The 15,223-nt window shown below is 42.3% G+C and overlaps 1 protein-coding gene across 3 annotated transcripts in view; it reads left to right on the top strand.

Moving 5' to 3' along the window:
• The window catches only part of gstcd (glutathione S-transferase, C-terminal domain containing), a 111,919-nt gene that overhangs the window by 65,142 nt on the left and 31,554 nt on the right, over nt 1-15,223 (top strand). For all 3 annotated transcript variants that reach the window (XR_010804120.1, XM_066680074.1, XM_066680073.1), the window contains exons 6-8: nt 5,098-5,213; nt 7,141-7,185; nt 8,578-8,706. Coding sequence is in view for 2 of the 3 variants with exons in the window: in XM_066680074.1 (XP_066536171.1) it covers nt 5,098-5,213; nt 7,141-7,185; nt 8,578-8,706 (290 nt within the window). In the remaining variant the exon portion in view is untranslated. The remainder of the gene's footprint in view (nt 1-5,097; nt 5,214-7,140; nt 7,186-8,577; nt 8,707-15,223) is intronic.

Consider the following 15,223-nt stretch of genomic DNA (forward strand, 5'->3'; position numbering starts at 1 on the left):
TGAGTAATACACCCTCGCTGTCATTCTGAAACTTCCTATCTCCACTTCTTCACCAGCCTGTTAGATCCTGTCAGCGGTTCATGATGAATGGACCAATAGGAATAGTTCAAAATACAATGTCAGCATTTCATGATGAATGGACCAATAGAAAGGCCTCCCAATCTGGTAGTACCACTGTCACCCAAAAACCTCATTTCTGCCATTTTTCAGTCTCCTTTTACATCATGTCAACGTTTTATGATGAATGGACCAATAGAAACGGTCCAGTATCCGGTCTGATCCAGCTGCGGCTCTGGAGACTAAGGCCCACCTGGCAAAGACTCAGCCTGGGAGGAAAATGCCCAGCTTGGGCCAGCTAGCTGTCTACCTGTAGTATTGGCTTTGCTCTCCCTTGGTGGTCAGGATGGCCCTCGCCTTTCTCCATCACCAGTACAGTGCCAGCCAGGGCACATATCTGTTAGCTAATCTATCTTTAGTGTTCTTAGTGTTCTCCTGAGAGAGTGTTGAGCTCTAATGATGTTGCGTTAGTGACGGGTTGAAAAGAAGTAATGGCTAGGTTTGAAATTACCTTCCTGCTCAGTACCGTTGTGGGTGTGAGTTGTGACTTTTTTTTTCTCTTATACAGATACTGTTTTGGGAAGGTACAAGGTTTTGTTACAATATCAGCGATAGGCGTGTGTGTGTGTGTGTGTTATGTAGTGGCATTACTCAAAGCTCGAGTGAGAACACTGAAAACAAGCAATCCCAGACCACTGCCTGTTCATCACCTGTGGAGAAACAGCAACACACCGACTTAGAGCAGTGATGATGGATGGAGGGAAGAGTAGAGAAACGAGTGCAGGAGACTCACCGGATCCAAGGGAAGACCAGTAAGGAAAAATAACAGGTTCTGTATTCATTAGCTCTGAGATTACTGACTGTCATAGCAATGAACTCCACTCTTCCAGGAAAGCAGCCTTCTGTTTCACCATCTGAGTCACAGAGAGAGGAACAGGTGGAGAGAGAGGGATAGCGAGAGAGACAGAGGGAGTGAGAAAAAGATACACAGAGTGTGAGCGAGCGGAGATGAAAAACCAGTGAAAGAGGAAGGAAGAAGAACTACGAGAATGTTAAAGAGACTGGCAAAGAGAAGCAAGGGAAAATAGAACGACAAAAGAGTGAAGAAAAAGAAAAAGGCAGAACAAGGTGAGGCAGGGAGAGATCTTGCAGAGGGTGAGAAGAGAAAACGAGAGCGAGTGTTTAGTTCAGCTGTGCTTGGGCAGAACTGTGTATATTCCTTCTTTACCACTCTTCTATATCCCCCTCTTTCCTTGATGTATTTATAGTGTTTGTACGGTAACACAGCTCTGCAGTTACACCACCGAAACAGTAGGGCTGAATCTCAAATATCTTCCTCCACCCTACGTAGTGCACAAAATAGGTCATAAAACACTGATTTCTGAATTTGAAAAGTGGAAGATAATAAAAACATTAAGAATGGACTTTGAGCTTCAATTCTCCCTGGTGACCCACTGTGTGGAGCATAAACACACTCATTCAACGACTGCAAAGGACTTCTACTTTCATTGTAGAAGTGTATTGATATTTTTTCACTGGTCAGTACCGCTTCAAATCTATGATTTCATGGTTTTATCCCATTGTCAATGACCAAGGTATCTGTTCTGCACCAGAATGCCTGAACTGTACCCCGTGGGTTGAGCTAGAAACGGTGCCCACTTCTGGGAGGTTAAACACCATCAAGTCACACAAGAACAGCCACCATTTTAAAAACCCACTGACTAAACTGAGGTTTGAGTCACTACTCAAATGGAAAAAAACTGCGCCAGCTCTGATTGGTCAGCTACTGAAGTACACGCCCTTATTTGGGTACGGTTAGAGGAGAGGAGCCTGCCAGTTTTTTTAAGCCCAGTGTAAGAAATGAAAGGATCTTGCATGTCATTTAAATATTCCCATAGAACCCAAAACTGAGTAAAATGTAAATCAGAACTTGTTGTTCCTTCATTGTTGCTATGGTGTTGTGTTGCTTGGGAAGCCAAATGACCAAACAGCCTCTAGATACTCCACCCACATTCATGACTGTAATGTGAATTGAAACAGACATGGCATGTCTGAAATGGCTGCCTATTCACTATTCCCTACATTACTAACTATACACTCCACAGGGAACTGAATTTAGGAGGGTAGTGAACTATTTCAGATGTTACCTCATGCATAATTTTCTCAAACAGCGTAGTGTATGGTGGGTATATGTCATCCTACTACCAGACACTACTTTTCGTGGTGCATTGTGGGATTGTTTGAGTGTGGGATTGAAAATTGTAATTTCAGACGCTACTACAAAATAACAGAATCCCAAAATAGTTTATTAATTAATAGCATTATATAGTGAATAGGCCACACTTCTGGACACAATGACAGATACTCACGGTGCAGTTCTGGGTTGGGGATTAGTGACAGAACCGCACCATACAGCAGTATCCACTGGAAAATCATCATTAAATAAATATAACTTTTTATGGTGGTAAAACCATTACTTTAAAGAAAACAATCACAACTAAAAATCAGTGTCACAATTATGATCAGAAAAGTTGTAATTAGGTGTTAAACAAAACAAGCCTAATGCATCAAACCTTTACCTCCATTCTTTCCTGCACCCAGGAGAATAGCTGGTCTTCTTATAGCACACTTTGTAGCTGCAGTGTGGAGTATTAGGGCAGAACAATAGGAGGTAATTAAGCCGTGTAATCAGCCTGAAATTATGCAGGTTCCAATCTGCCTCAGGAATAAAAACCTATTCTCAGACAAAGCCCCACCGGCGGTACATGCTTTATAAGAGCGTAGGCTGATAGCTTCACTACTAGGTAACACCCAGTAATTCCCAAATAATATTCATTAACCTTTATCAGCACTCACTCAAAATCAGTGGACAATGAATCTGCCACATGTTCTTTTTATAAAATATGTCATTGTTAAATTGTGCTGCATTTTACACAGAGCACAGACACTTTCCGATTGTACCGCCCCTTTGTCTGAGTCTCTCCAATCACAGTGCAAAGCAAACGAACACAGCAAGCATAGAGAAAAGAGAGTACTGATTAAATATGGCTAAATTCAGAACGGAGATGAAAGAGAACCAAGGGAGCACCAGAGCTTCTGCTTCTCGCTCCATTCTCATTTGAAGGAACAGGAGCTGAAACTGGCCGTTCTGAGCAGGGCCGTTTAGACAGCGGGAGTATGCTGCTGTGATGTTTGATCCTTGTGGCTTTTTGACCAAAACAGGCCTTAGACATTTCCTTTTAGACCCTAACTCAAGAGTAATTTCCCAAAAAAATGTGACAATAACAGAACCTTGCATGCTTTTGACGCTTTATGTTGATGTGAGGAATGTTGCTCTTCTGTTAGACGTCTGTTTTCTGTTTAGCGTTGGGTTAAAATCTTCTGTTGTGACTGAAGACTAGATGAGATTTTGCCTTTAACCCATTTGTACAGAGAAAGAAAATGCGCTATTGAACAGGGAGCACACAAACACACACACACACACACACACATACATACGGAGGAGCATTGTGCTGCCAGCCACATTTTCTAAGCAGAGCAAACCACCTTTTTTATTTGAATTCTTTTTGGTCTCCTTTCAAACACAGAACTCTGGCGTGAGGCGTGAAGCGGGGCTAAACATACACAGGTCTTGCTTTTTAAAAATCCTTGAGCTGAAATTTGTTTCACTGTGTAATTGGAGTGAAATCACATAATAAATGACTAATAAATAATAGGGTTTTTTTAATATTATTTTTATCTCATTCCTATTCCCAATGTTTGCTCATTGCCAGTTCCTACGCTCCTTTTCAGAAGTGGAACACCACGGCATGTTTTTGCTCTGCTGGCCGTACATATTTACTGGAACTCAACATGCTTGGAGGAGAATGCTAACCAGTTCTCATAGGCATTTCCTTCTTTTTTAATGTTCTGTATTGTTTAGGGCGATGCCGGCGAGGCTGGACACACTATGGGGCAGGGCACACACACCTGAGCTCTAGAGCTGTAATAAACAGCACACATTTCCCAGACTGGAACTGAGAACTGAGAAAATGATGATGACAAGAAAATTTCTTCATGTCGACTGAAATTCCACTGAAAGCTTTTAGAAAATGAGCCAACTTTAGCCTATATATAGTCACATTATTACCAGTTACTGAAAGTATATAGGGGTTGAAGGGGTCATATGACGTCTGAAAGTGAAGGATGCCTTGACCTCAGTGGAGAAGAGTTATTTCCCTTCATGTCAAAGGGAGTCAGTGTGGTAAATGAGAAGTTTTCCGTTGCTGTAGAAATGGATTGATCTCCTTGCCTTGCAGTGACTAGCAAATATGATGAGAAAAATAACATCAGAGATCAGGGGCTTATTTAATCTGAAATGGGTCTCGGATATTTCACTGTCTGAACCCTTCATTGATCAACACACACACTCTGTGCTATGCAGTGTTAATCATATGGCCCTAAGAGAGTGTGAGTTGATGAAGGGAGAGTTCAGGAAGATAGCTTTTATCATTTGTCACAATATTAGCCCCTACTTTAAGCACATCATTTAAGGGCTGATATAAGAGCTGACACCAGACGTTGGCTGAAATGTGACTTGCTCAAGGGCACTTCAACTGTAGATTTGAGGGAGGACAAAACCCTGTGCTTTTACTCCGCCCCCAGCGCCTATTTTTCCTGCTTTTACTGGGTGTCCAACTGGTGACTGTTCAGTCCCAAACCCACTTCTCATACCTTCAGACTATGTCTGCCCCCATCTAAAGTGATCTCACATTTTTGATGAGCTTGTGTAAACAGATAAAAACGCTGGAGGTCTTAATATTTATGGAACTGGGCACATGCTTTTATCCAGAGCAACTTACAGTTGTGTTCATCTTACGGATGTGGACTCATGCAGCACTGAGAAAGCTGAGCAAGGGATCTATATTGTTATGTTATGCTGTTCCTGCCTGAGCGGGGGATTGAACCGTGTTGAACGGGACAGTGTTACGCTTGTCCAGAGTTAAAAAGCAGCTGAAGTGTGTGATAAACTGAGAGTCCATTACTGTGCTCTCTCTGTAGGGAAGATGTCGGACACTCGGGCTGTGCGCAAACGGCAGCAGCTAAACAACCTGGTTGCCATGGTGACGGAGCTGGCTCGTCCGGGCCACACAATAGTGGACTTCTGCAGCGGAGGGGTAAGTAACTGTCCCTGACCAGATTGTTGTTTGGTTTTGTCTTGACTGTTATTATAATAAGTGATCCAACAGGAGTTCCCAAAACTAGGGTTAAAAAAACTATTGTGACCTGCTGTGGTCAAAATCCCACAAGGCTCAAACAACACCACAGCTTGTTCCCCTTGTCTAATCAGCCCTTTTCAGAATGGCAGGTTTTAGCACCTGTTTCTTTAAATGACATTGAGCCTTAGCTCAGTTCAGAGCGAGAGCCCAGGATTGAGGAGAGAGGAGCAGAAGCACTGGATTTTAGCTGTTCTCACTTGTTTTTCTTTCTTCTCTGTTATCATTTTCTCCATGTTTAATCTTATTTCTTAGTGCTTATTGTGTTGTTTTGATTTGTTAAACCTTGTTTTTGCGCACTCATTTAAACATTGGTCCAGCATTGAGATTGCACAAGTAATTTACCTGTGTTAAATAAACATTGCTAGTGTTAAAGGCTAAGCGTCACTTAATGGACCTTCATGAATATTTCACATTATTTTAGTTACTGACAGATATAAGTATGAATTAAAATGAAAATAGCAGCTTAATTTGCTTTAAAACTGACAATTTTATTAAATTGACGGAAAAACCCGAGCTCGCTACGGAAATTCTTCAACGCGTCCGTGACGTCACCGGTGGACAACAGCTGAACAACGCCGCGGTAAAACACCGTTATGACTGACTGTTATGACAGTATCTAGCTAAATAACCAACATTATTCATGACAATAGCCTAGCAATAAGCTAAACTCAAATTTAGAGGTACCGTTATTCTTGTAAATGTGATCAAAGTCGAACTCGAATTCATCCGACACTATAAACCTCCGTAATGCAGCTACGTAGCCGAGTATAATCTGAGACACCGAGTTTAGCGAGTCAAGCTAACGTTAACTAACACCAACTAAAACAGGCGAAGTGAGTGTCCTTACCCTGTTTACCTCCATGTTACAGAGGCTCTTGAACACCTTTCGTTGGTGTCCTTACATGCCCATATTGTTGGAAAAGCGCCAGTGAAATGAGCTACAGATAACGGAGTGAGCGGATGGTCCTTTCCAAAGTGCCCGTTTAAAGTGGACAAATTTAGTCCATTTTCTGGATATTGTGGGATCTTTGGGCCATTTGTTCACAGATGTCCCACTGTACATTGAATGATTGCAGCCAAAAACAACACACCTTTTCGACATTTTGCATTAAATTAAGTGCAGCTTCTAGAGTTGTTTTAAACCTTATTCCTTGAATTAGTAAGAAATAACATGTTTTCTGACTATCAATAAACACAAGTTAGGAACTCAAACTCCACTGTATTTATTTGTTTGACACTTTCATATCGCTGCTGCTTAGCCTTTAAATGAACACAAAAGGTGTTAACTTTAAACACACTCCGTCTGAATTTAACACAAATAGTGTTGATTCCTAGTGTTCAATTCTACAGCGTCTGACTCTAGAGGAACCAGAAACTGACTGGGTGGCCTTGTTTCTCAGTTTGTTGGTAGGCTCCAGAAATACAAATAATTCTAAATATTTCTAAGGGTGTAGTTCAGTGTAACACAAAGAGAACTTTTTTGTTACATTCTACAGGGAAGGGTCTGGCTTATCTGTGTTCTCTTTGAGTGTGTGTGTGTGTGTGTGTGTGTGTGTGTATCTGTGTGTGTCTAGTGGTCTGGGTCCAGTGTCCAGTCCCAGATCTCCATGTTCATGTACTCTCTCATAGTGCAGTTGTTATGCAGTGCACAGATAGAGGCTGGAAGCACTCTTTCATGTTCAGAGTTCACAGGCGAAAGAGAACGGCTGGCGGGTCAATATTCTAACGGACCGAGCCGGGCTCTGATGGCCTGCCTTTGATCTGACGGGGCTCTTTGAAAGCACCGTCTCCAGACTTTTTCTTCTTTTTGTATGTTTGTGTTCAGGGCCATGTTGGGATTGTTTTGGCGCACACACTTCCTGAGTGTCAGGTGAGTCCAGATTCCCTTTCTTGCTTTTGTTCGGCTGTAGCAGCTTCAACCCGAGCGAGGCGAGGGAAAGGAGAAGAGAAATCCTAGCTCTGTCCTTCCCAGGTGATGCAGTTCTTCGTGAGGAGATTTGGAGTCACAAAACCCACTCCTGTTAGAGTCTGAAGACAGTTCTTGTTTATTTGAAATAGCTTTAAAGTTGTGTTTAAGGCTTTTTTTTTAATAATGAATACATTTAATGATCTAGTTTAAGATCTAATCCGTATTGGAAAATAAATTAACGAATATTTGTTGCATATTTTTGTTTTTTTCCCAAAAAAAATGACTAACCTGGCATAAAAACATCCCAAATCTTAAACTCAGTAGGGTCAAAAAGATATATGAATATTCATATCACAATGTCATACAGCATTGCTACCTCAACACAGGCGCCACTGTCTTATACCTACATCTAAATCCTCTCATTAGCATATTGGACTGTGATTGGTTCAGTCTCTTATTTTGGTGCTAAATGACAACCAGTAAATCACAGATGTAAGTAGAGACCATGAATGTTAAGTGGATATTAATCTTGATAAATACTAGATCCAGTCTTAATGACTTAATGGGTTCTATGTTGCTACATGTGATTTGACAAGAAACAAGAACACGCAAACCCACTAAAGCTATGCAGATTTGAGTCTGGGCAGGACTTTATAGGACCCTTGGGTGGCTGCTGGAAATAGTGGGGACTACAAAGTGCGTCATCTTCTAGTGGACAGTGTAGATCTCGAATTCATCTGACACTATAAACCTCAGCAGCTATAAATGCAGCTACGTAGCCGAGTATAATCTGAGCCACAGAGTTTAGCAAGTCGAGCTAACCCAGATCCCAATGCCTGAGTGCAGTGACAGGGACACTGTACTGAATAAACAGTCCCGTCCTTTGGATGAGATATAACACTGAGGCCCTGATTAACTCAAACTCCCAGTGTCCCGCTAACTCTACCATTGTGGTCTCTTTTGGCCTCCTAATCACCCCTATCTTCAAATAAACCGGTTTAATCACTCCCTCTAGTCCCCTCTCTACTTGATAACTCATGTGATGAGGGTACTGGTGCGGATTGGCTGTCCTCGCATTGGATGCTGCACATTTGTGGTGGTTGAAGTGCCCCCCTAATTTTCCAAAAAATGGAAAGTGCTTTGAGGGTTTAGAGAAGTGATAAATAGATGTGACTTTTATTCATTTGTACAGTTTTGCATCCAGATAATTGTACAAAGAAATGGTCCTACTTCAAAGTGCATAATATGAGATGTACCGCATGGTGTTATTTGTATAGTTGTACTCAGAAATCACTGGAAACTACAGAAGCTTGACATGGCTGTGTGCTGTACTGACCATGCTTCAACCCTCAGGTCATCCTCATAGAGAATAAAGAAGAGTCTCTGGTGAGAGCGAAACACAGAAGTTCACAGCTGGGGCTTAAAAACATCGGCTTCATCCAGGCCAACCTCGACTACTTCACTGGGGCTTTCCAGATAGGGGTGAGTCTGTTTTAACTGAGAATTACACCCCACTGTCACATGATCAAAAGTGAGGTTCTAGTTCTCTAATCATATTATATTAAATTAATAAAAATAATACTGTATACCTGCAGCCGCAGTGCTAATCACTCTTTTTATCAGCCCGACTGGTCTCTCTTTCTCCTTGATATTATAATATAAAAATATATATGAAAACACATGCGCAGAGGATAAATTCTCTGGAAATTTTATCCAAAGTGAGGTAAGATCTGCCTTTTAAAACGCAGAGATTAGCATCCGGACAGAATTAAACTGATCTGACGATCACTGAGTTCTGTGAAAATACAGTAGGTAATTCAACCTGTAAGTTTTCTGATCACAATGCGGAAAAATACAGATATGGTTGATTCCGACGAAAATAAAACTACTTAAATGAGTAAATTGCCCTAGGACCACTTGGAAATTCAATCCCATCCAGATAGGGCTTACCTCTGTATACCCTATACAGCAGTTTCATTTACAGTTATCAGATCAGTTAGACATTAAATATTTATTACCACTATACAGGGGGTCCTGGACTTACGACGCTGATTCGCTCCTACGTCGCGTCGTAAACCGATTTTCGGTGTAAGTCGGAACATACGTACATACTGTACGTAAATAACATACTGTAAGCACTTTTCCTATCCTCCTCGGTCCCGAGCCGCGTAACCGTGTATTCTTCCGCCGCGCCACGCACACCAAACACGAAGTTCACGTTACGACGTTTACGACGCAAAACCACTTAAGTCAAAACAAGGCTTTATACAGTAAATGGGAGATGTGTCGTAACCACAAAACATTGTAACTCGGGACTGACGTAACCCGAGGACCTGTTGTGTGTTCTCCCTGTGTCCGTGTGGGTTTCCTCCGGGTGCTCCGGTTTCCTCCCACATTCCAAAAACACACATTGGTAGGTGGATTGGTGACTCAAAAGTGTCCGTAGGTGTGAGTGAATGTGTGTTGCCCTGTGAAGGACTGGCGCCCCCTCCAGGGTGTATTCCCGCCTTGCGCCCAATGATTCCAGGTAGGTTCTGGACCCACCGCGACTCTGAACTGAATAAGCGCTTACAGATGAATAATTGTGTGTGCATTGTTGTAGGTTTCTACTTTACTCTTATCACAGAAAGTACAAAATAATGACAGTAGAGCTGGACAGTAATTCAATATCAATATACAGTATATCACAATATAATACATTTCAATAGCAATGATGTTTTTTTATAAACATTTTCAATATTTGAGTAAATATAATATTCTCAGTGTCTGTCATTGACGGACAGTCTGTAGTCTGGTGATTACAGGGTGCTGCCATCAGTAAATTGCACTCAATTTTGTTAATGAATGTTAATATTGACAAAGGCAAGAGGTTTGTTTGATGGTGACATCATATTGCTTTCAGTTCTTGGCAGTTTTTCTGTGGCTTTTTTAATGTTCATGTCAATATCGGAGTTATATCGTATTGACAGAAATTAAGAAAAGTATTGTGATATCAATTTTGGCCATCGTTCAGCTCTAAATGACAGATACATCACTAATCGTGTTTATTCATCTGGCCATTAGTCTCCAGCAAAAATGTCATAGTAAGGATGGGAATATTTTTCTCTCTAATAAACCCAGTCACACAATTCCTATGTGTTTTGGGGCAGGGTGACACAGTGGCGCGTTGTGAAGTACTCCCAGGTTCTAGGGTTGTGGGTGCAGTTCCAGCCTCCCATTGTTTGTGAGTGTCTGGGTGAGTGTGTGAAACTGTCCAGTGGTGTGAGTGTGTGATGGACTGTCGCCTTGTGATTCCTAATGATTCCGGTAGGCTCCATACCCACTGCAACCCCACACTGTTAACATCCATAACTCATTCTAAATAAGTATCCGCAAACAATTAGTATTTAAACAGAATTCTGCTTTTGTTGATACAGAGCAGCGATGGTAGATAATTTAAAAACATCATACTCAGAAATGATCATTCAGACCAACAATGGCTTTGTATTTTTAGAAGTCTTTGTTTCGTTTGCATTCATTTACATAAAAATGCCTTTAATGTTAATGTGTTCCCGGGAATGTATTAAGTGCAGCGTTTGTTTGTTCAGAGCTGAGGAGCAGCCGTTTCTTCTCGCCGTGCTGTCATCCTCGTGAATGGTAGCATTCTTTCTCGTCTGTGTGTGTGTGTGTGTGTGTGTGTGTGTGTGCTTGTTTTGTCTGAAATGCCAAAAGCACTGATTTGCCTCCGTTCTGATCCCCACTGAGTGCTAAAACTGAGCTCTGTTAGCACACCCACCACCTTAACACCCGCAAGAGCATAATCATCGCCAAATGAAGACGTCATCATGCTAAATGCAACCCTCATATGTGTTATTTTTAATGGTGGTATATAGGAATGGCTGGATATCACTTGGATAAAGCAAATGATACCTTTACGCTGTTACATTTGAGGACGGACACTGGGCTGTCCATCATGGCCATCTTCACAAAGCAGTTATTCGATATCTTTGCTTTACTCCTCTGGGATGGCTTTGCACTAGATGTTGCGGCATTTCTATGAGGATTTGATGGCTCTCAGCTGTCCTGAGCCTGAGTGATGTTGGATGATTAGCTCTGGACAGCAAACTTCACTCCGGCACATCCCAAATGTAATGGATGACACTTGTCTTGTCTACACTTGGCATTGGGCATGGGGGCCTTATGTTGCTTTGCCACTGCATGGTACCTAGGCCTGTCACAGTAATTACAATAACTACAATGTTGACTTATTATCCATGGACATTTTCTTTATTTAGTTCATTTTTGCTGACCTCAGTATCGCCCCTTGATGTTTGCTTGCATTGTTGTTTATATAAGAATTAACGTCATCACCAATTCAGCCAGTCACACTGTTCTGTTCTCTCTACACTGGAGCAGTTATGTTGATGTGTTTGAAAACAGTTGTTTTATTTTATTTATGTTTATTTTGTTTAGGTAATCTCAAATGACTTGTATACCAGTTCCAGTGTCGAAATATTCTTATTACTAAATTTTTAATAGGGAGAACACACCACACTCCTCACAGACAGTCACCTGGAGGAAACCTACGCAGACACAGGGAGAACACACCACACTCCTCACAGACAGTCACCTGGAGGAAACCCACGCAGACACAGGGAGAACACACCACACTCCTCACAGACAGTCACCTGGAGGAAACCCACGCAGACACAGGAAGAACACACCACACTCCTCACAGACAGCCACCCGGAGGAAACCCACGCAGACACAGAGAGAACACACCACACTCCTCACAGACAGTCACCTGGAGGAAACCCACGCAGACACAGGAAGAACACACCACACTCCTCACAGACAGTCACCTGGAGGAAACCCACGCAGACACAGGAAGAACACACCACACTCCTCACAGACAGTCACCCGGAGGAAACCCATGCAGACACAGAGAGAACACACCACACTCCTCACAGACAGTCACCTGGAGGAAACCCATGCAGACACAGAGAGAACACACCACACTGCTCACAGACAGTCACCCGGAGGAAACCCACGCAGACACAGAGAGAACACACCACACTCCTCACAGACAGTCACCTGGAGGAAACCCATGCAGACACAGAGAGAACACACCACACTCCTCACAGACAGTCACCCGGAGGAAACCCACGCAGACACAGGAAGAACACACCACACTCCTCACAGACAGTCACCCGGAGGAAACCCACGCAGACACAGGGAGAACACACCACACTCCTCACAGACAGTCACCCGGAGGAAACCCACGCAGACACAGGGAGAACACACCACACTCCTCACAGACAGTCACCCGGAGCGAGAATCGAACCCACAACTTTCAGGTCCAGCTGTGTGACTGCAACACTACCGGCTGCGCCACGGTGCCGCCCCTATATCATCATTAATCTCATCATCATTTGTCGCAGTTATGTCTTGGAGAATATATCGACCACATGTTGGTGTTGTGATAAAAACAGATGTGTACTCTCACCTGAAGATTTTACAAATGCCTAGTTTGTGTTGGATGTCTGGATGTCGTTATTATCAAGTCTCTCCGGCCAATCAGTGCTCTGCAAGGTTTACACGTCACATTTAGTTCCTATACGTCTCGCTTGGAACCAAGAGCGAACCGGTGCTAAAGAAAGTACCCGGTTTGAGGTACCAGGGCCAAATTTGCCCAATAGAAAAAGCAAAAAAGCAAAGTAGAGTCAAGCCAAGTGGTGTAGGTACCATGCAGTGGAAAAGCACCATTAGACTGAAGAAGCTGCTCAAGAGCGTACTATTTTGGCTCATTCTTTTGTACAGGGATGATATAAACAGTGTAGAATGGCCTATTTCTAAGACCTTTTAACACATTGACGTGTTGTTGACCTGTGATCTGATGTCTGAAGTCAAGGTTTCTGTTGAGGATTATTTACATCCCCGCTGTGTATCCAGAGTTAATTGGATTCTGCAGGAATTCTTAAGGACACAAGCTTTTGAAAGAGTTTGTAAGGAGTGAGTTGTAATCTATTGATTTCTGCCTGTAGCTACTTTTCCCAAGAATTCTCCTGTTACTGCTGAAATCTTTAACCTTGGACATGGACATCTTTTTACCAGTTTTCTTATCGGTTACAAAGCTTGATTAAAGGCATTTTTTAGCAAGAACCGCTCCTGTTTATTGCAACCCGATGTCTTTAATCCTTTTTATATATTGAGGAAGATGTAGAGGAACCTTTAATAGCACATGAGGAAATGTTCAAATGGTGGTCATTCATTCGTGCAGGCATTGACGTCTAACCCGGAGTTAAAAGCAAGTCAGAGAGGAGCAGAGTTAATTTTTTTTTCTTCTTAACTTTTGCTGGCAGAGCAGTAAAGGAAGCTCTGAAAAGGCATAATAATGATTTTTTGGCCATTATCACACTGCAGAACCCACTTTCATCAAGTTTGCTGTTGCTGACCTTAAGCTGCATAGCTCATTAACAGCAGTGTGTAAGAGAGGCTCCGCCCCAGGAGACTTCAGAGGGGTTCTCCTGCTCCAGATTGGTCTGAAATGGCTCTAGGTCAGCTTTAGCTCCTATTTGCTCATCAGCACTCTTACTGGACCTAACCACAGCATCAAAAGTCTGTGTATATGCACCATGTAGATGTACCACTGAATGTCCAACTGGGCTTCGAGTCCCAGCTTTGGTAGGATCACTACACTATACCAGAACACGTCCTTGGGCAAGAGTTCTAGCATTCCTCACAGCTGGAACTTGGCTGAAACTTTCAAGTCATTTTAAATAAGAGCATCTACCAATCATCATCCATGTCAAGACATAAATGTATATGATTGGTGCATCTCTCAGGTGCATATAACACATATGTACATTGAACAATTTGACGTCTATTTAGTCATAGATCTCAAAACAACAATTATATAGAAACTATGCAAACATCAAGTCCAGATATCAGAGCAAAAAATGTGGCCTAGTTGACCTTGTCTGTCACATATTTGTTGGAAGCAGAAGGCTGTGTTGTTGGAAAGTGCTGAAAACATGTCATCATATAAGATGTCAGAGGAGAATGGCTAGACTTGTTCAAGCAGTTAGGGAGGCTACAGTGACTAGAATTACATTCATTCGTTGTCTGTAACTGTTTATCTATTTCAGGGTTGGTGGTGGGTTTAGAGCCTGCCCGAAATCACTGGGTGCAAGGTGGGAACACACCCTGGAGGGCGACACACACTTACATACACCTATGTACATTTTTGAGTAGTCGATTCAACTACCAACTCTGTTTTTGGACCGTGGGAGGAGGAAACCGGATCACCCAGAAGAAACCCACGCAGACACGGGGAGAACACACCAAACTCATCACAGTCAGTCGCCCAGAGCGGGGCTCTAAGACCCTGTAGCTGTGTGACAGGAACCCGAGAGAACAATCTCATTTGCTGATAGGTTAAATACAGGGCTCATCCCTTCTGCAGTAATGAGTTCTGATGTCCTTAGTACTGTGTTTCTTTAGCCATGTTTTTTCTTACCTTCCCGGTGTGTGGAAAGAAGAATAGAGACATCCTTTTTTATGTGCTGTAAATATGTAAAACCTTTATCAGTACTTAATTACAAGACATTATGCGCCAAACTATTTTGTAATTAATTTCTCTTTGTGTTTTTTTTTATGAATTAGGTAAAAAACAAGCAATAAACCTACATTAATCTAAGTACTAACTGTAATGTGTAGGTCACCACACGGCATCAAGCAGTGTTTTCCAAATTCACTCGCATGGCAGCGTTTTTTCTAAAACTGTTTGCCCTCCTTCACTGGGAATGTGGTTAATAGAGGACACGACCCGCTCTCTGTAAACTCTGGATCTGGTTCTTCTGTTATGTGCTGTTACTAAAGCTTTGTGACTTTCATTTAGTGACACTAACAACTTTTCTAGATTCGACTTTTACGACTCCTATAGCTAGAGTTGACAGAGTTGACTTCACTTGATTTTAACCAAGATAGCAACTGCGCTTTAGGGAGTGCAACCATGGAA

The sequence above is a fragment of the Hoplias malabaricus genome, chromosome 8, assembly GCF_029633855.1.
Source record: "Hoplias malabaricus isolate fHopMal1 chromosome 8, fHopMal1.hap1, whole genome shotgun sequence".
Classification (NCBI taxonomy): domain Eukaryota; kingdom Metazoa; phylum Chordata; class Actinopteri; order Characiformes; family Erythrinidae; genus Hoplias; species Hoplias malabaricus.